This window comes from Motacilla alba, chromosome 5 (assembly GCF_015832195.1).
Source record: "Motacilla alba alba isolate MOTALB_02 chromosome 5, Motacilla_alba_V1.0_pri, whole genome shotgun sequence".
NCBI classification, from domain to species: Eukaryota; Metazoa; Chordata; class Aves; order Passeriformes; family Motacillidae; genus Motacilla; species Motacilla alba.
In genome coordinates, this window is record NC_052020.1 from 41,815,728 (window position 1) to 41,835,029 (window position 19,302).

Consider the following 19,302-nt stretch of genomic DNA (forward strand, 5'->3'; position numbering starts at 1 on the left):
ACAAAATACTGTGCTCTGCCATATCTCACTTGAGCTTCTGACAACTGAACATCCTGACATCATACTTGAAATGAAGACCTCACCTATTCTGTATCCTTCAGTAAACTCCTGTGCTGGGGGAAACATCACCAGTGATATCAGAGGTTCAAGAAATATGGGAAATCAGGTGCAGGAAGGATATGAGGAAAAAAGAACAAGGCTAAAAGACATCAAAACCTGATTAAATCCTAAAGAAGATAAGACTTTTAAGAAAGTTTCCCCTCCTATTACCTGCACATCTAACCAATACCTAAGTCACAGTAGCTTTTCTATGGAAAACAAAAATGTACGTATTGAAAACATGGGAAACACTGACTTAAAAAGAGCATTTTTCCTGCCTACTGCTTCTTTAATGTTATATAACAGGCACTTAGAGACAACTAAAACTTTTGATATTTCATATGTTTCATATATATGACCTATATTGGATTCTCTTTCTCCAGTCAAGTCACATAACAAGGCTTAAAAATCCTTAGGTCTTAAGGATTTCAACAGGATGCCCATTCAATGTGTTTCATTTCACATTAGCCCTCTAAGACACATTTAAGCTCATTGATTCTCTAACATGAAGATTAGAAGTACACAGGCATATACAGTGAGTTGGCTTGTCTGTAATCAGTGTTTTTAACCAAGATTTAGGTCCTTTGTTTAAAGACTATATTTGGGAAAGGTTTATTATTATTGTGTCTCAGAAATCCTCTGTTAGAAAGTAAGATCTTGAGTAGTAGTCAGTCATCTTGAGATACAGCCCCATAGATAATCTGTTTTCTTTTTAGTTTGTTTCTACCATGGACATCACTATTCCAGAAAAAAACATAGAACACTCTCCCAAATATTTAGGAGCATCTAGAGTCTAATTTTTGTTAACAAGTTATTTATTGATGTTCCTATTTTCTAATAAAACTGTTATTTCATCACATCTGCCTTCATCTGATTTACACAGCTGTGAAATAAGAAGCAAGACCTGAAGGGTATTTTTGTTTCTTCCAGAGTACTGTGGAGCTCCTTATGGCAACAATTGATAGAATGGTCATAATCACTAACCACTAGACTACTGGAAAATTCTCACAACTCAAAATTCTCCTTTCAGTACTTTTGGGGGTTATTTTTGTGATGTAAGCTAGATAATCTAGAGGGAGTTATTTGTTTCAAGGGCTATAAAGTATACTGTAATGAACATTTCTGTTTGGGAACTAGGATATAACCTTTTTTGTGGTCTTCCTTTTGTGGATTTGTTTTGTTCTTTCTCAGCTATATCCAGAAGCAGTTTTTAGATGCAGGGTCCTATAAAACTTACTGTAACAAGAGATGACAAAGAAGAGGGAATTTCTAAAGTACAATTAAATCACAAAGTGAGCTTGTTTAAAAAGTTGCTGCACATTTTTAATTTGATTTTTTTTCCTGTAGCAGCTCTTCAGCTGTGCTTTTAATTTCATTTTTTATCTTTTGCCTGTACATTGAAATGGGAGTGGCATTTATAGCTTATGCATTCATAACCAATTTGCCTAGGTTTCATGTGCTGTATACAGCTGGGCATGTTTTCTTCAAGCACTTTTTTTTGAACACTGCAATTCTGTGCATACTCAACTACTGTCCTTGTAGTTCTCTGTTTCCATCCACTTTACCTTTCTTAAAAGTGGAGAGTAGTTACATAGTAAATTAGCTCCACCACTTATAAGGAACTTTGCTTGCATTGCTTAAGATCGAGTCAGGGTGGCATAACCTTTTGTATTAAATATAGGTCTAAGTTTCCTTGGTCTAATGTCAAGATTCCACTGTGTATTAGCAATCAGAATAAAGCACAGAAGAGGTATATTTTCCATTATCATTTATTATAATACAAGAAAAACAAATCTAGAAAGCACATTTTATGGAGCACCATATTGTAACAAAATTTTGCTGGCTCTCCTGCAGTGTATTTTTGACATTTAAACAATGACACACACATAGTACACACAGGCACCTACACCACGGCGATCTTATTGACAGACCCAAAGAGACTCCTTTGTCAAATACAGTCACACTAAGGTGCACAGAGGAATGCCAGTGTGAGGGCATCTGAAAGCTAACTGAGTTAATCACTCTTTTGTTAGCGATCTTCATGAGCACACAAGCCTCCCCTGTCTCACCCCAATCCCTCTTCACTGAAGACTCCAAGTTGGGCCCAACTGATTATGGATTTGTCACAGACATGGTGTCGAGTTGTACAAAACTGGCCAATATTCCCTACCTGACTCCTCTTATTGCTTTGGTTATAGTACTGAATGAAAGTCTTAAAAACTCTTAAATCTATACTCCACATCACAGAAAAGCCACTTTTACACATGCAGAAACATAACTTCCCTCTGCACACACCTGGATGCATAGCACAAATACCTTTTTGAGAAGTGTTGTAGGTTTCCCCACCAAGATCACCTTCCTAAAAATCACTGCATTTTGTTTTTCAGAGTGTTCAGACAGATGTTCAACAACATGTTTCATAAATATTTTCTTATTTTTAATAGAAAGAACATGTTTTCCTGCTGCCTCAAATTTATGTCATTGTCTACACAAGGAAAGAGCAAAATGCTATAGTTCCTCATCTGCACAAAATGTTTTACACTCCTTTTACACAGTGCTAAATACAGATGCTAAGCACAGAACAATGTAGAATGATAGCCCGGAATTGCTTTACGTTACTCAAAATGAAGAATACTGGAAGTTTCCCATACTAATGTTGAGACACAGTATTGGGGTCTCTATTATATACAGTAGCCTTCCAGAATGCTTTCAGGCACCTGTTTTGAGAGCTGTTGCTCAAGACGTATGTCACACTGGAGCACCTCAAGTAGTATGGTATAGTGCCCTGACACAGTAAGAGTGAGACAGAAGCAAATCCAGTCTCACAGCAGACTAGACAAGGCTAGCAAACTAGTAAAATCTCTACCTGGACCCAAAACAACTGTAACAATGATTTTGAGTATGTGACATATGGCCACTTTTATTATCAATTGAGGATGACAGTTCATTTAAAACCTTTTCAATGAAATGTTTTAATTAAAAAAAAAAAAAAAAAGAAAAAAGACATTATGTTTCTGTCAGCCTCCTAGAAAATAGTTTTCCATTTTTTCCTTTATACCCATTTCACTTTGAAGAAAGCCCTGTTTTCTGACCAGAAGTTTTCTGGGGAAACCCAAGATTTTGCAAAATATATTTCTGTCTTGATAATCAGTGAGGCTGGAATATCTTTAAATTTTAGGCAGGACATGTTGCCAAGAAAAAAATGAAGTTATTGTGTATTTTTATTTGTGGAAAATCAATGTGTTTTTCCCATTTACAAGAGCCAATTTTATAATTCCTGTATACTGTGTGATGAAGAGGCATCTATGAATTACAAAACAAAAAAATGGAAATTCAAAAGGAGAGAAGGGACTTGAAAAATAATTGTAACTTTAGATATGCAAATGGGTATTAACAAACTGAGTTACTAATTCCGACTCTTTCCTCTGAATAAAAGGTATGTTTCAACAGCTGTGTTAAACATTTGGCTAGCATTTCCCATATAAACAGTTCAGACTTCAACAGTATAATGAGGAAAAGAAGAAAAGACTCACTAGTTAAAGTTTTACAAAGGCTATGGAGTTGCTATGGATTAAAAAAGTTTCAGATGACTGAAGAATAGGTTATAATAAGGAAAAGATGCTGTCCTGGGTATATCAATACAGATTTTCACTTGGATTAATGTTTACAGATTTACTCACCTAGGTAAAAGGACAGTGTAGCAAAACCAGAAGAGATTCAGAGGCAAGGAAAGAGTATGAATCTGTATAAGAATATGAGCTATTGTTTGTCATAAACAAACAAAAGGTATGCAAATTTCTATAGATTATATAATGACTGACATACAGAAGAAAAACTGGGATAGCTTATGTTTGGTGGTTTAGCAAGAGATGAGAATGACGATGAAAAGCAGCCTATTTAAATATGAAAGAAAAAATCTGTTTTCATTTGGTTTTCTTTGAACTTAAAAGGGATGTTTTTTTTATTTTAGTAATACCCACCTCACAAAATATTTAAATCTCAATACCCAGAATCAGCCTCTCATGAGAGATGATGAGACCTCAACAATCACTTCAGATGAGGCAAAAACAATATGGGCTGAAGCTAATAAAAATTCTCAAAGTTACAAATTATTGCACCTTCCCCTGAAGCATCTGATACAGTCAGAGGTAGGACACTGGATTAAATAAACCTTGTAATTTGGCTATGTTACTGTTTCTATGATAACAGGTTTTAAAAATTCTGTTATATATCCCAATTAGTCGTGAAGATCTTAACAATCTTCTGCATTGAGCAATGATTTACAGTAACATTAATGAATGGTAGGACAGGATAATGGTAATTAGTGGTCTTAGACACCATCTATATGTGCACACACACACATATATATATATACACATAAAAATGTATTATATACATATGACTGCATATATAAATGCACATATAGAGAGACACAGGCCTTCTGAGAAGTGGGGCTCACTAGGAGATATGACAACTACTCTTTACACCATACTCTGATGCACATTACCAACTGAGTAAGTGCATGTGTATCTATGTCTATCAGTGTGTGGAGGAAAATGTGAGAAGAATGGGAAGCATGAACCTGAGCATGGGAGAAATTACCCATGTTACTGTCATTATTTCAGATCTGTGCTTGAAAACACATTTCCAAATTCCTCCTACATTGGCTAAGTTGACCAACAGCCAAGCTAGAGGAAATATACAATATTAATGGGCATTGTGAAAATTACCATATTTATGTATTTTCTATTATTTCCTTTGTCAACATCAACACATCATATTCCTGAGGATGGGCAGGATGAGAAATTTATAACTAATTTGATTTTTGCCACTTATTCTGTTTATCTGTTTCATGTTTCTGCCAAAGATGAGAGAAAACTTGGATAGTCCATCTTCATATGGGTTTTCATTTATCAGCTCTAATAGGTTAGCTCATTGTAAATCTGCCTCTTCATCAGGCTTGATTAAATGATTTTAGTTTTAGAAATACCTAAACTTAATGTGTACTCCAAGTTCACAGTATCTCTTTCAACATAAGAATCCATTCCTCATACTCATTCATATGAAAATTCTGCCATCTTTTACACTTACTCACATTGATTCAAACTATTTGCCCTCCCTGTTTCTCTTCTGGGAAGGTTTTCAAGAACATGAGCAAAACAGACTATCAGCTCATCCAGTAGCAGAACTGCAGCCAATCAATTCTAAGGCTGCAAACAACTTAACTCTCTGATTAACATAGATATAAACAAGGTAAGACAGTAAAAGTCAGCATGACTACATTTAACAGAGTAAATGACAGGATAGGTTTCCATTTCAATGAGGTAAAATTGTGCATAAGTTCTCCCATCCCCAAAATATACCTGCAAGGTCACAGTAAAAAAAAAAAAAAAAAAAGAGAAATAAGTTATTTTTTTAAAAGCTAAAAGTGAAATTACCTTTAATCCTACTGCTAGACAGAAAGAGATGGAGATGGGTAAAGAAACAGAGATGAGAACCAGAGAACATTGATAAATGTGTGTTGTCAGCTCTCAGAACCAAGTGTTTGGTTGGCATCAGCTGAGTTTTTTCTCATGATGCATGCTCTAGATGATTCTCAATGTTGTGTTGTGTTATAATTACTCCAGGTATTTCAGTTTTCAAATGGTAATGGGCTTATTTGATCACCTCTGTCTTTTTGGTCCAACTCCATAGATTTTAACACCTTTCTCAGCAGGTACAGACCTGCTCACTGGATACAAACATGTAAGGTAGCATTACATAGTTAATATGCTGTGCAGAGGTGTCCACAGAGAGTACAAATACCAGCAGACAAAGGTTCATCTTGCTCTGAGCAGCCAGTCTGCCTGTGCCAGTCTGCATGTGGTTCCTGAAGTCTCTGAACAATGAATTTTCTGCCGAGATAGGAAATCGCCACACTGCACTGCATTTGTATGCAAAGCAATTGCAAAACCCCTGCTCCTCTCAGGTTTCTTGCATTGGCCACAGGGGGTAAAGAAGCGTTTCTGATGAAATGTACAGCATTGCCTTTCCATGGAATGCCTTCCAAGCAGAAACGCTTTCTGTGCCTCACCCCAGGACTGGGGCATCTGGGAAACACGTCTTACCTAACTACCCTACCTGCTTGCCAGCAGCTCCTTTTTGGAGAAGCCTGTTCACCTCTTCTGTCCCATAACAAGAGCAGGAGTGCGATTTTTTTTTCACTTGACAATGTTTCTGTGGAGCTAGATTTTTATTTTCTTTTCCTAGTTAACATTCACTTGACATTGTTATCAAATGTGTTCTCCTGCAATCATCTGAAAGATTTTGTTCAAACTAGCATATGTTTTCTTTTTTTCCCTTTTGCATCACCTTAAAGGGACACATCGATTGACATAACTCCTGTGGAGATGGGTTTCATCTTTTGCTGAAGTTTTTCTCCAGCCAAAGCCGGACTTCTTGAAGGTTGTAGAAAAAGGGGCCTTTGCCCCCCAGGTAGGCAATTTTTTGTCTCTGCACAATGCATACTCGCTCAAATGAAACCCCGTAGGCCACATTGGCATTGTTGTCCATGCAGTCAGCCACCACTTGGCACTGAGGTGGCAAGGAAAAGTGCTCTAGGAGCTGGTGAGCAGCTGCACATCTCTCTTCCTGGCTTTTGTGTTTCTTAACTTCAAATGAAGAGGGAGAGATTCCAGGCGCAGCCCAGCCGTCTGATGGATGAGCTTCATCGATGTAGACCAACAGAAAGTCAGCCACACCAGAGAATTCCTCCACCAGCTTGCTGAAGGCTGACAGCTGGCTTGTGAACGGTGGTCAGGTAGCTGAGCCAAAGTTGACCACCAGTGGCCGCTCTGAGTTGGCAAAATCCAGAAGGTGGCATTTGGTTCCGCACTTGCCACCAACATTCTTCCAGCTGCCACTGCTGTCATCGCTGCCCTTGGCTATGTGGATTACACTGGAGTTTGGGGCTTCTCCTCCCAGTTTGACCTGATGGCAGAACAAATTAAAACATAGCAAGTTAGTGTGACTTGCTTGTGCAGTATCCTTATGACTACTCTCTTCAAACAGTCACCTGTTCAGAGTACACCTAATGAGTCACATGGGGGCAGAGCAAATCATAAAGAGCAGCAGCGGTCATCTTGTCCACCTGCACTCTCAGTTCAGGAAAATGTGGCATTTCTGACAAATATGCTAATTCAATACTGTTAGAAAATTTGATAAGAGGTCTGTCCTGTCCACTACATACTTGGTCCTGTCCACTCTTGGGTATTTGGAGACTTGCATTTGCTTTCAGATGGACTACCTCAAATTTCTTCTAACTTTGCTCTGTGATACATAGGGTTTTTTCCACTGGCATTTTCCATGGGTTCTCTCCACTTGGTTCACATCATCCTTGAAGCTCACTATTCAAAACTACAACAGTGTTTGCACTAATTTTCAGTATAATCAAACAATTACTTTGTATAATGAAGTAGCTCACAGACTACATCTGTTTATATATTCTAAACGTTTGCTTTTTATGAGACACCATGACTGTTTTGAAAAACAGAAGCCTGTCGATTAGAGATTAGCCTGTAAGGTGTTATAAAGCCTAGGTTCCTTTTCAGTCCTCAACCTACAGTTCAAGCCATTTTTCCAATTCTCAAAAATCATTCTGCGTTATATTCCTGATTTTCACAACACACTTGGTGCCTCTCAATTTTGAGAGATTTGCAGCTTAGTGTATTCTCTTCCATCCTGCAACCCAAGAATGAAAATACTCAAGAGTACCAAACACAAGAGATCCCTGCAAATGCCCACTTAATATATACAATGCTTTGACAGTGAATCTTTCAAGATTGTGCTCTCTAAAATTTCTTCTAACCCCTTTGCAGTAATTTCATCAGTGATTAAATGACACATTTCCTTTGACTGCAATGTTTCTGTACAAGATGATTGGGGGAAAAGGGGAAAATTTATATCATGGCTGAAGAAGGATGAGGTGAAAATTAACTGTTCTCAGCTCCAGCTTCAGATCTAACTCAGACCCAACAGGCAGTGGTGGAAAGGTTATTTTGCCTGACCACTTCTGTTTGCATGTCTATAGAACAAAAGACTGAATAAAAGCAACTCACAGGAGGGAATCACAGAATAAGGTGGAGCCTGCAGAGGTCTCCAAGATCCTTAGCTGATAACTACTTAAAACCACAAAATATTATTGCATAATGCAATTAATTTTTAATGAGCTCTGCCTCAGAAATTCCTATGTCTCTGCCTTTAATATCAGCCTCTAGTACAGTAATGCAATTATCTTTTTGTATTTTCCTGACTCTTTCTTTCTCTGTCCACTGACTATTTGATTATGTTCAGAATTGTTGCTTTGAAAGAAACACACAGAGCCAAAGTCTTCAATATTTTATGTATTTCTTTCTGAAGCTACACTTCAATTAAAGTCTATAGATGTTAACACTATATGAGAACTGTGTAAAAACTAAATAAATAACTGATTTTTGGTGCCCTTCTATTTTACATTGCATTATAGGGTATCAGGTGCAATATAGGAGTCAGATGCAGTAAGAAGCTGAGTGAACAGCTGAAACCTGAACTCATGCAGTTGCTGCTGAGCATAGATCCAAAGGCAAGTAGATTGCTGATACTGGATCCTCCATTTCTCCCTCAGAAACCTGACTACCTTGAACAAAACTGCAGTTAGTCATGGCTCTGCACTATTTCATCAGCATAACTACAGAAGCAAGAGTCTAATCAAAGAAAAGTTTGTAAGGCAGAGCCATTAATGCTTCCAGACTTCACAGCTATATGACAATGTCTCACAGTGTGTTGGCTCATGATTAGGAGCAATATTTTGACTCTTCGATAGGGCAAATTGAAACACAACCATGCCACCATTCTCACTCAGAGATCAGCAAGGAAGAGAACCACGGAAGAAAAAATGGCCTGAGACCCACAAATCTCACCAGGCCAAGTATGTGGTGATCATGCCACTGGAAGCAGAGGATATGCAGCTGCAGCACAGTCAAGAGAAACAAGGATGCTCTGGGAAAGCAAAGTCCCTTTTGGCCCCATCCCTGTAAACCTCCATCTGCAGTGTTGCTATCTGCTGGGGCACTGGTAATAGTTTAAAAAAAGCCTTGTGCTTCACTTTTGAAAGCAAGAGACTTGAAACAGCTGAGTTTAGGACCTGATGTGTGAGTATATTATCCACTGAACTCAAAGAAAAAAAATAACTATATCCTTGTTTCTGAGAAGAAGTTATCTGTCTGGAGAGGCAGGCTCAGAGACTCAGGCTCTTGTATCTAAGAAGTAACATTAAGCATCTTACAACATGTAAAGCTACCTACACCTTAGCACGTAGTCTTCTGTTCAACTGTAGATCATTTCTCTCGGCCATTCTATGACATAAGATAGGTAAAGCAGGAGTAATGTAAAAGGCTGCACTTGAACAAAGAAATACAGAGATCAAGATCCTGTGGCATCCATATAATTACCCTGAGAGCTGCATTCAGTCCAGAAGCCAACTAAACAATTCAGCAATTTGTGATAAATTGGTGACTACCAAAAGCAGGGACATCTCAAGAAACACAACACATGCATATCTACACAAACACTAGATCCCTCTTCACCTAGAAAGCTTAACTGTTCCTGAACTACCATACACAATTTTTCAGAGCTAGCTTGCTGAAAATGTGTCTTTTGGGCAAAGCCAATGCGTAAGTATTTGTGCTTCACCCAACACCCCAGATGAATGGTGGGCCTCAGTATTTAAGTGTGTTTTCTCATCCAGTCAAAGAAAAGAAGTAATGGCATGTAATTTATCTCACAAATCACAATTAAACAACACACTTAATTTCTTATATTGGCTCTCAGTCTTCAGAGGACAAGAAAACTAAGGTTAAAAGAAGCACCTATAAGTCAGGAAGGAACAGAGCTGCTTAGGACCGAAGAAACATCTGAGCAGCTGTTTCTACTTACTCCTCAGGTTTTATTTTAACAAAACTATCATGACTGAAAATATCTAGCTACTACTCTTGAACTGGGAAGCCACAGTTTGCTTCTTGATCGTTTTAAGCAGAAAGAGAGGCTATGTATCATTAGCTCATTACCAATTCCTCACTCAGGTCTACCAAACCCTTTAATTTCCTAGGCCAGTTTGCAAACCCTGAAGAACTAGTCTAATAAAACAACAAACAACTTCCAACAGACACCAACATGGGAATGCCCTTCAAGTCCTATTTAACATTGATACCAAAGATGACAATATATTTTCTGTTCTTCAACAATGCAAGTTTGCATTCTGCCTCTCATACTCCTTATGGACTATAACAATAGAGGGAGTTAGGAAACTAAGTAAAAAGAAGCCTTTATCCATCTATACATCACCTTAAAGCAGTTTCTCTTCATTTCCCACAGCCATGAAGGAAGTCTCATGGCCGCAGGTTACCTATAATTTTAATTTTTGTTTCTAGGAGTGCTTGTGTTGGGATTTTTCCCCTTAATGAGACATCCTTGCCAAGCAGGCTTTCATGAGGCATTTTCTGCTCTTGTAGAGAAGTAATTAGGTCGGTGCCTTGTTCCATGCCAGTGTCAGGCACTCCAAAAAGCAGCCCTGCCCAGTCGTTAATGCTTAAACATAAGCAGCAGCGGCAGATCCACTAATTGGTCTTGATGAAGCACTGACGTTCCCAAGGGACTGTTTATTTCACCAGACTCTGAACCGATTGACACAGGATGACAATATCATCCTTGCTGATCATCTGCATTGTAGGCCTTGGCCATCTTCTTTGTTGTTATTTATTGAAAGAAAAAATAGCTCTTGGAAAAGAAAATCAATGAAATGAAAAAACAAACAAAAACACTCATGTATTCAGCCAAACTGCTTTTGAAATCCTGCACAAAGGCAGGCAAAATATAAATTCTGAGAAACAAACCAGCAGAATTCCCCTCACACGCAATCCAGCATTTCCATAATCACGTACTTTTGTGCGTGAGTATTTGGCCATTTGGTGCCAGCCTTCTGAATGAGGTAGCAACTGAGCAGCACGCAGGCATCCCCTCCCACACAGCCTGCTTGGGACACGCAAGGTAGGCCAACCAAATCTGCCAGCCCAGCCATCAGCAGGGGCAAGCAGCTACACCAAAGCAGTGACTCGCATCATTTATGAGAATTTTGTGTTTGCCTGAAAGCCCGTTCTCAATCTGCATGCAAAGTGAAAAGGGAACAAGATTGCTGATGTGTTAGCACACAGCCTGCAAAATGAAGGAGACTTAGGAGCAGGAGAGAAAGCCCTATTCATAAATAGCAGGCTAGAAATAGCACATACTGCTAAGTTTGTAGTACATTTTCCATAAGAACTAGGTAAAGCCCTACAGACAAAACATTGTCTCCTCATTTGCCTTTTCTTTTTTCCTGTTTTGCTTTTATCAACTTCAGCATAACCTTCCTGGGATCCTGTGCACTGGAATACAGTTTAAAGTCCCTGCACCAGGGATTTTCATACAGTTTGGAAGACTCATCAGGTTGTGTCAACCCCCTAAAAAAATCAGGTGCTGCCAGACAATTAGCAGTTTATGATATTAGTCATTTGAATATGGACATGTTATGTTTGGGACTGGAGTACAGTGATTGGTAGTAAGCTGAATCCCTGCAGCCTTTAGCATTTTTTTTTAATTCTCTGCCTTGATTTGATCCCATTCAGCTAGGTATAGCTTCATCGAAATCATCATTAGACTCTGGTTGGCAAATTCTACAAACTATTATTTTTGTTTTCCTTATTTCATGACCCAGAGTTGTGCAGTTCACAAAAATCACAGAAGACCCTTGTCCAGAGTAGAGTTAGGGTGCAGAAGTTCTTCATTTGTCTTGGGAAGGTGGCAACTTGAATTACTCAAATTGGAGAGTAGAGACTAGAAATGGCTCAGGCTTTCCCAGAGTCTTTCATTTAGGATCTGGTATGTGGAGCTGACGAAGAGAAGTGGGAGACAAACAAACCAGGCACAGTCCAGATAAAAATAACTAGTCAAATGCTGCTCTCTCCATTTAAAAGCCACCAGTCCCACAAATGAGTATGCATGGCACAAGGAAAGCATAAAGGAGCCTTTTGCCTTGCGCTCTTACAGTTAATTTTAGTTGCTGTGATTGAGGAGCCCAGAGCAAGATTCTTAAGGGCTTTATGATTCCCTCAAAATGGGAGCATGGCCTACTACACCTGGCCAAAAGGATCTAACTTCATGTGACAGAGGCCTTCACCAGATTTTGCTACTCAGCCCATGAAGGGAATTTGATATTCATTTGGATGATGGTTTTTTACTTTTCTTTGTTTACTCAGCTTTATGAGTATGAATACACAGTGGTGGTTTTGACAGAGAGGTAGAGGCACCACTCAAGAACCGTGTATGATCCTCTTCCTGAATGGTGCCCACTAGCTAATTTTTTGTGTCTATCACAGCAAAAGGGGGGTTTCACAGGGCTTTGACAGCAATGCAAGCACTCCTTACAGTCATTTTTTCACACATAAGGGTGAAAAATGGAACAGTGCAAAGAGGTGTGGAAGAACTGAATTTAGATCTGTAAAATGAAATGGGATGAGAGAGAGCCCATGTGGGATAAAAGCCCTCATATTCCTTTTCCTACTCTTTGTCTGTTTTAAATATTTGAACTCTTGAGTTCCATGGGAACAACTGTCTGCTCCTCTTGTTGGGACACTGCCTAGTACAATGGGTCCCTGGCCTAGGTTGATCCTCAGACACAACTGCAACAAACATGATTATATATTAGTAAAAATGAGAAAACTTTAAGAATAATTACAATTTCAAGACCAAATCATGTTGAATTTACATTCCCAACTGTGCAGGAGACGTTTTAATTGTGGTTTGCTTCAGTTTTGTTTTTCTCACTTCTTTCAAGATTGTTTTCATTTGCAAATGTCAATGAAAACAATTCTGCTAAAGTTGAACTTTGTAAAACCAATAAAATATTTTTAATACCACACAATTTCTAGTTCTAAACCTAAATTATACAACAGACTTTCTTTCACAAATTGCCTTTATCACTGTCAAATGTAGAGACTTCCTCACCTTGTCAGACAAAATAAATACAAATTGTAAGTATGAACGTTGTGTCTTTGTTTCAAAACCTTTAAAACATTTCTCCAAAAAGCAAAGAGTTACTGGACAGCCAAAGAGCAGGTTGAGGATCATGCTTTTATATTACTTTAACATATATCTTGTGATGATGTTGTGCAGCATGCATTTAACATGTAATGTTTGGGACTGTTTTGCTTTGCATCCTGATTTATTTTAGATCATCTACCTACCAGGCAGGAAAAAGCAGCCAAAGGTAATTTAACTGCCTGTGTGAAAGCCCAGGAAAATCTCACTGGGTGTTTACTGAACCACTCTACTTGCTGCTACATCCAGAGCTGGGTCTACGCCATGAGCCTGGAATCCTGTGCCAGCCATTCCCCTGTGTTGGGACCGTCATGCCAGAGCTTGCTGCTGGCCCATTCTAAAGGCAGTAAAAAGCTGTACAAGTACACACACACCCACCACCATCCATCACTTGAGATACCAGCATCCCTCTGAGGCCCATGACGCACAGCTACGCACAGCTACACACGTCTCTGTGCATGTGCACGTGCACACGTTGTCCCCATAGGTGCATCACAGCATTCCTAAATACTGGGCTGCTGCAGGGAGAGGCCATTAAGGTCTTCCCTGCAACTACCCTACACTGAGGCGGAGAAGAGGGACAATTTCCTCAAAGAGAACATTAAAGTCTTCTACTGGAGACCATGAATGATAGCTCTGCCTTGCTGAAACACAGAGCTCGTGTCTGGCACTGGAAAAGCTTCCAGCAGAAGGGCTCACCACTGGGTATCTCTAATGGATATGATCACTTCTTGACCTATTTTAAAAAAACATTTTAAGATAACAATTTCTCACCACCTTTGGTATCTTAGAAAACAGATTCATCCCACTACTAAGTAAAGCACAGATCTTAGCAGGTAAAAAAATAAAAGCTTTTAAATTATTTTTTTTCAAAACTTCTCCAGCTTTTCTTTGGATTTTTGCAGATGTGTGATACATTCTGTATACATGCTTTGAGCTGGAACAAATACCTCCCTGGCATTTGTAGAAATGGCCTATGTAAATCATGGTTACACTAACAACCTCCCAAAAAGTCTTGGTTTTTCTCTCTCATCAATAGCTGTGACTGCATTCATATCTCTATGTACGTGCACATACACACATATATATGTGTATACACATAGGGAGAAATGGGATGGACTCCCTCCTGGAAATGTATGCTTACATATGTGTACTTTTGCCTTTTTATACATATATGTATGTATGTACATAGAGACAAAGAGGTATATAGTGATCTTTATACAGGCAAACATATAAAATTGTAAATACCTACACACACATACACATAGAAAAATAATATTTAAAACATTTGCACTCTTTCAATTACAGAAAGTTAATCTATCTTGACAATGAGCTCCATTTATCTCTGTTGTGATGATTAGTTTGGTCCTAGAGACTCCCTTGTAATGTAAGACACACTTGCCTCTTGGAAAATAATAGGAGGATGTCTATAAATCACAAAGCTGCTGCTGTGTAGACAATATCAACACTGAGTCTGACAGATATTGAACTCAGAGCTAAGGAAATAAAAAGAAATATATTATTCATTAGTAAAATTTCCATTAAAAATCAAAGCAAACAGAAAAGCAATTATTTTGATTCCAGTAGGACTTTAAAATGTGGGGAAAACACGTCATATGGAATGTTCCAATAAAAAAGAACACTGGATATACTCTACATACAATACAACCAACTTTGCATTGTTTTCCCACTGATGATGTTAAAATCTTCAACTGTTGCTAGGTAATCTTGCCTATGAAATAATTGCCCTCATCAAAAAATCTTGTGCATTAATACTTAACAACAACAAAAAGCCAAAAAAAGTTGAAATTTGGATGAGACATTAATAAGGTTTTCTAGACAATGAGAAAGTAATTCAGAATAACTTGTCCAAAATATACTCTAACCATTACAAGATCATATCTTCTACACACTAGCCTTGAAAAAAAAAAAAAAAGAATTCTGGGAAAATGCATGCTTTTGAGGCAAATGTACTTTCTTGTAATAAGTTTACCTTAATTCAGAATGTAGTATCTATCAACAGTGTTTTTCTGGAATATTTTCCCATAAATTTTTATTTGAATATAAATTCTACAACAAGTAGTTTTGTGAAAAATATTATAAAATGTACTCAGCAAGAATTCTGTGTAAGTGACACAAAACACAGTAAAACCAAGCACAGTTGCTTCTTTGATCCAGTCTTGTGCTAACTGGCAGTCTGGCTCTGGTTATCTCAGACATATTCTGTTATTCTACATGAAAAATGGTGATTTTCTCATAAATACTGCTCAGTAGAATGACTCTAAGTACCTTTTAAAGTAATTTACTAATACCTGGCTTCAGCTGGTAAATTGGAGCAACAAGCAATCATGGGTGTGTTATCAGCTATGTTTTGCCATGCTGTATAGTGATTCCATAACATTTTAATTTCTCACTTACTGTCTCAGAGTAAGATATCACAACAAGGTTATCTTATTCAGGATTTAGGAAAGGGTGATTTAAGGAAAAATTTGCTTTGTAGGACATTCTTTGATATATTTCACTATTTCTCATGCTTTTTAAGATATGTTACAAAGCAGGATGTGTTTCAATCTCTTTCAAATCTACTAGTACAACTGTTCAGATGAAACTTTCTTCCTATTTCTTCCTTACAGAAGCAGCAAAAGATTTTCATCTATTGTGGAGGCGATGAGTCTTCTTCTTATATTGCTCCTCAGTTTATTTTGTCCCCTTTACAATTTGATTTCTATACTTAACTATCTTTCTGTGACAATCAAGAGTTTCCAATGATCTTCTGTCCTTATGGCCCATAATTCCATTAAGTAAAATAGTCTTTCCATGAATTGTTGGTCAATTCCTTCTGTCTTAAGGATAGCTGCCATGAATGGACTTTCTCCTCTTTTTGGAACAAGCTGATAAAATTTGGTTGTGTTTATGTGCATTTTTCTGCTGAGTTCATTGAGGCACAGAGTTTATTCTTGGAACCTTATGGCCTGATCGACCTGAACAACCCAGGTGATTTAATCATGATAAGGGAGAGAATAGAATTACCAAAGTTCAAAGTATGAATTTCATTGCCAACACCAAAAATAGCAGAGTCACCATACCTGTTGCTCCAATGGTTAACATCATGATACTGAAAGAAAGGCAAAGCATGACTTTGGAGACTACAGAAAGGCATGCAATATCTTAATTTTAAATAATTGTGTGCAATTTAGGCAAAAAGAGATTGAAAATATCTCATAGATATAAGGTTTCCTACAGCTTCACAACTACTCCAGACCCCAGGCCACATATAGGGTGCAAATATGGGAACTCAAAACTTGACTGTTGCAGAGTCATGCTAACAACTTCCACTGGAGCCTTGACCAAGTCATGTGTTAACTGTCCTGCCTTGCCTGGTCTGTTAAATGGGAACAATTGGGCTCAGTGACCCATTTAACAAGGCCACTGTAAAATGTACTTACTTAATGTCTATGAAGAGAATAAAAACAAAGACTAGAAGGGCTAGGAGAATAGTGGGCTTCATTCAGCATTATTTTATTTGGGTAGCCAGCTGGATGATTCCTGTGTTGCAGTAAGAGGTTGACCCATTTGGCAAAAGCTAAAGTTATCTATATTTGTCTTACACTGAAAATTAATGTCCCCATAGCTTGAGTTTCAGGCTAAGCAGATGGTATTCCATATCACAAAGCCAGCAAACACCAGCATCACCAGCTCTTCACAATTTTAGATAAGAGCAAATACAAAGGCTATTGTAGAGGTGTGGAAGCCAATTGGGGAGAAGGCAATACAAAAAAAAATATTTCAGAAGAGTATCATTTGCACAGGACTCCTATGACATCACATGGAGTATGTTAAATTAGATGGTCTAAATAAGACAACAAATTAACAGACTAAGCACTGTTTTGAAAGCCACAGAGCTCTGAATCCAGCTCTACTTACTAACTGGGTGGTCTGTGCAAGAAATTTCATGGGTTTAGGTTCACCTTTTCAATCTATAAAAGGGAATTCCAGCTACCTCATGAGACCTGGGCAGTGCCACTGGGTAATGTTTGTAAGAAATCTTAAAAGGAAAAGAAAACTACATGTTGCATAACTATTACTGGCTTTATTAACTTAAATCACCAGGCAGCTGTCCGACAGCTAGTCAAGTTCATTTTTAATCTCTGACATGTCCCTCTGTCACTGCTTTCATGAAGGAAAAAGGTCACTTTTTCAATTTGTGCGGTTTTACTTGGGTACCTCCTCCAATATAAAAGTTAACATATGAGCAATAGAAAATGCCAGTGTAATGACAATGGTTCGTTTCTATATTTTACTCTAGGTAGAATAACTCTAGTTACATAGCTAACATCTATCTATGTAGAGCTCTATCTGAAGATGCTGTCTTTTTATAATATCTGAGGCTCTCACATGGCAATAATAAACTACAGCTGTGAAAACATCTAGAGTGTTTTACAATTACTCTTAAATGAAGACCTTGAAATACTTTTAAAACATGAAGATTAGTATTCATGCTCTTGGGGAAACTGAGGCACGCCTAAACTAAGTGACATGGCCAAGGCTGCACAGAGAGCTAGCAGAGGGAGTCAGTAGCTCCAGAATTTCATGAATCCTTAACCCCGACTTAAAAGTACCGCTCCTTTCAGCTTCTACTTCTCCATCAAACTTCACATGAGCTAGGTGATAGTTTGCAGCACGGAGTCATTCCCTTCCCTTCCCTTCCCCGCTGTCAAGCGGGATGCTCACCCCCCGCTCGGCCGCCCCAGCCCCACCGTTCCCGTCCCCCGGGCTCACCTGCTTGTAGGCGTCCAGGAGGAAGCTGTTCCAGACGCAGCGCAGCCCCTCCGAGGTCAGCATCCTCCGCCACTCACCGCGCCCAGACTTGGAGCGGCTCAGAAACAGAACCATGTGCTTCAGGAGAATCACAGAGTCATAGAGCGCGAGAAAGAGGCAATTGGAGAAAAAGACCGGCAAGATCTGAAGCGTGATCAACAAATCCACACTTAGCAGACCCATCTTCCTTGCTGCTTCTCCTCAGCCGGATACCTTCAGCTCTCTTTATTGCTCTGTACCCTCATTTAAAAGAGTAAAGCAAAAGGCATTTCAAAAGCCTCATTACCCCTTTCACAGCTGCTCTATTTAAAATAAGCAGAGATAGTTAAGTACGAGCAGGCTGGTTAAAACCATAACTGCACGGTATTCATTCAACTGCAAGCTGCTTATTTTTCAGAAATTTAGATGTTAACAAAAATTCTTGTCTTAACCAGGAGACCTGATTTTGCTGAAGAGAGACGCAGCTGTTTTTCCAGCTCCCTGTAGTTACAAAATTTAAGCTGAGACTGTTAATTGTTAACTTTCCTGCACTATCCCATTGTTTCTCGGATATTTAAGCACTGAACAGACCTCTCATTTCTGTGTCAGTTAAGCTAGCTACTAGGTGCAACAATACTTTAAAAAAAAAAAAAGGTTTATGTACATAAACTTTCTGTTTCTTCCTCCCTGCTTCCCTCCCTCTCTTTCCCTCTCTGCCTGCCCCGTCCCCCCCCTCCTACTCCGCGTCTCTGTATTCCTGCCTTCCTCCTCTCGCACTCTCTCTTTGCTATCTGCCTATGGTGCAAAGTGCTCTCCCCTCTGGAGTCCTAGCTTGCTTCCCTGAAGCCTTTTATACATTCCCTAGCTAATTGCTGCAATAGAGAAATGAAACCCTAATCTTAGTAAAGATCTTGACGTCAATGTAAAAGAGGGCTTTACTTTGGCCAGGACTGCAGTGAATAGAAAAAATGAAATTCTCAAAACTTTTTTTTTTTTTCCCCTTAAGAGAGAGGAGGAAAAAAGAAAGACAGGGAGCAAGGATGGAACTTTGCTTTGCTTTGAAAAGGAGAAAGAAAAAATCCAATATGCTTCTGAAGGTCCTTACAACATATTTCCAAATTTTGGAAGAAGTATTTTCATGTGACATGGAAGGTGACACAGCAACAGAGGCTTCTGTTATCAATAGGTTTTTTCTCCTGATTGGTTTATTTTCTTTGTCCTTTTTGCTTTTGTGAGTTGATACATCCCAAGAAAGAGCAC

General features: G+C 38.6%; 1 protein-coding gene across 1 annotated transcript; it reads right to left on the bottom strand.

Annotated features, from left to right (window-relative positions):
* Positions 1-6,495: 6,495 nt before the first annotated feature.
* Positions 6,496-18,246, bottom strand: DIO2 (iodothyronine deiodinase 2). The gene is made up of 2 exons (XM_038139228.1): positions 18,025-18,246; positions 6,496-7,068 (listed from the first exon to the last, which is right to left on the bottom strand). The coding sequence occupies exons 1-2, from the start codon at positions 18,244-18,246 to the stop codon at positions 6,496-6,498; spliced, it is 795 nt and encodes a 264-aa protein (XP_037995156.1).
* Between the last annotated feature and the right edge of the window lie 1,056 nt (positions 18,247-19,302).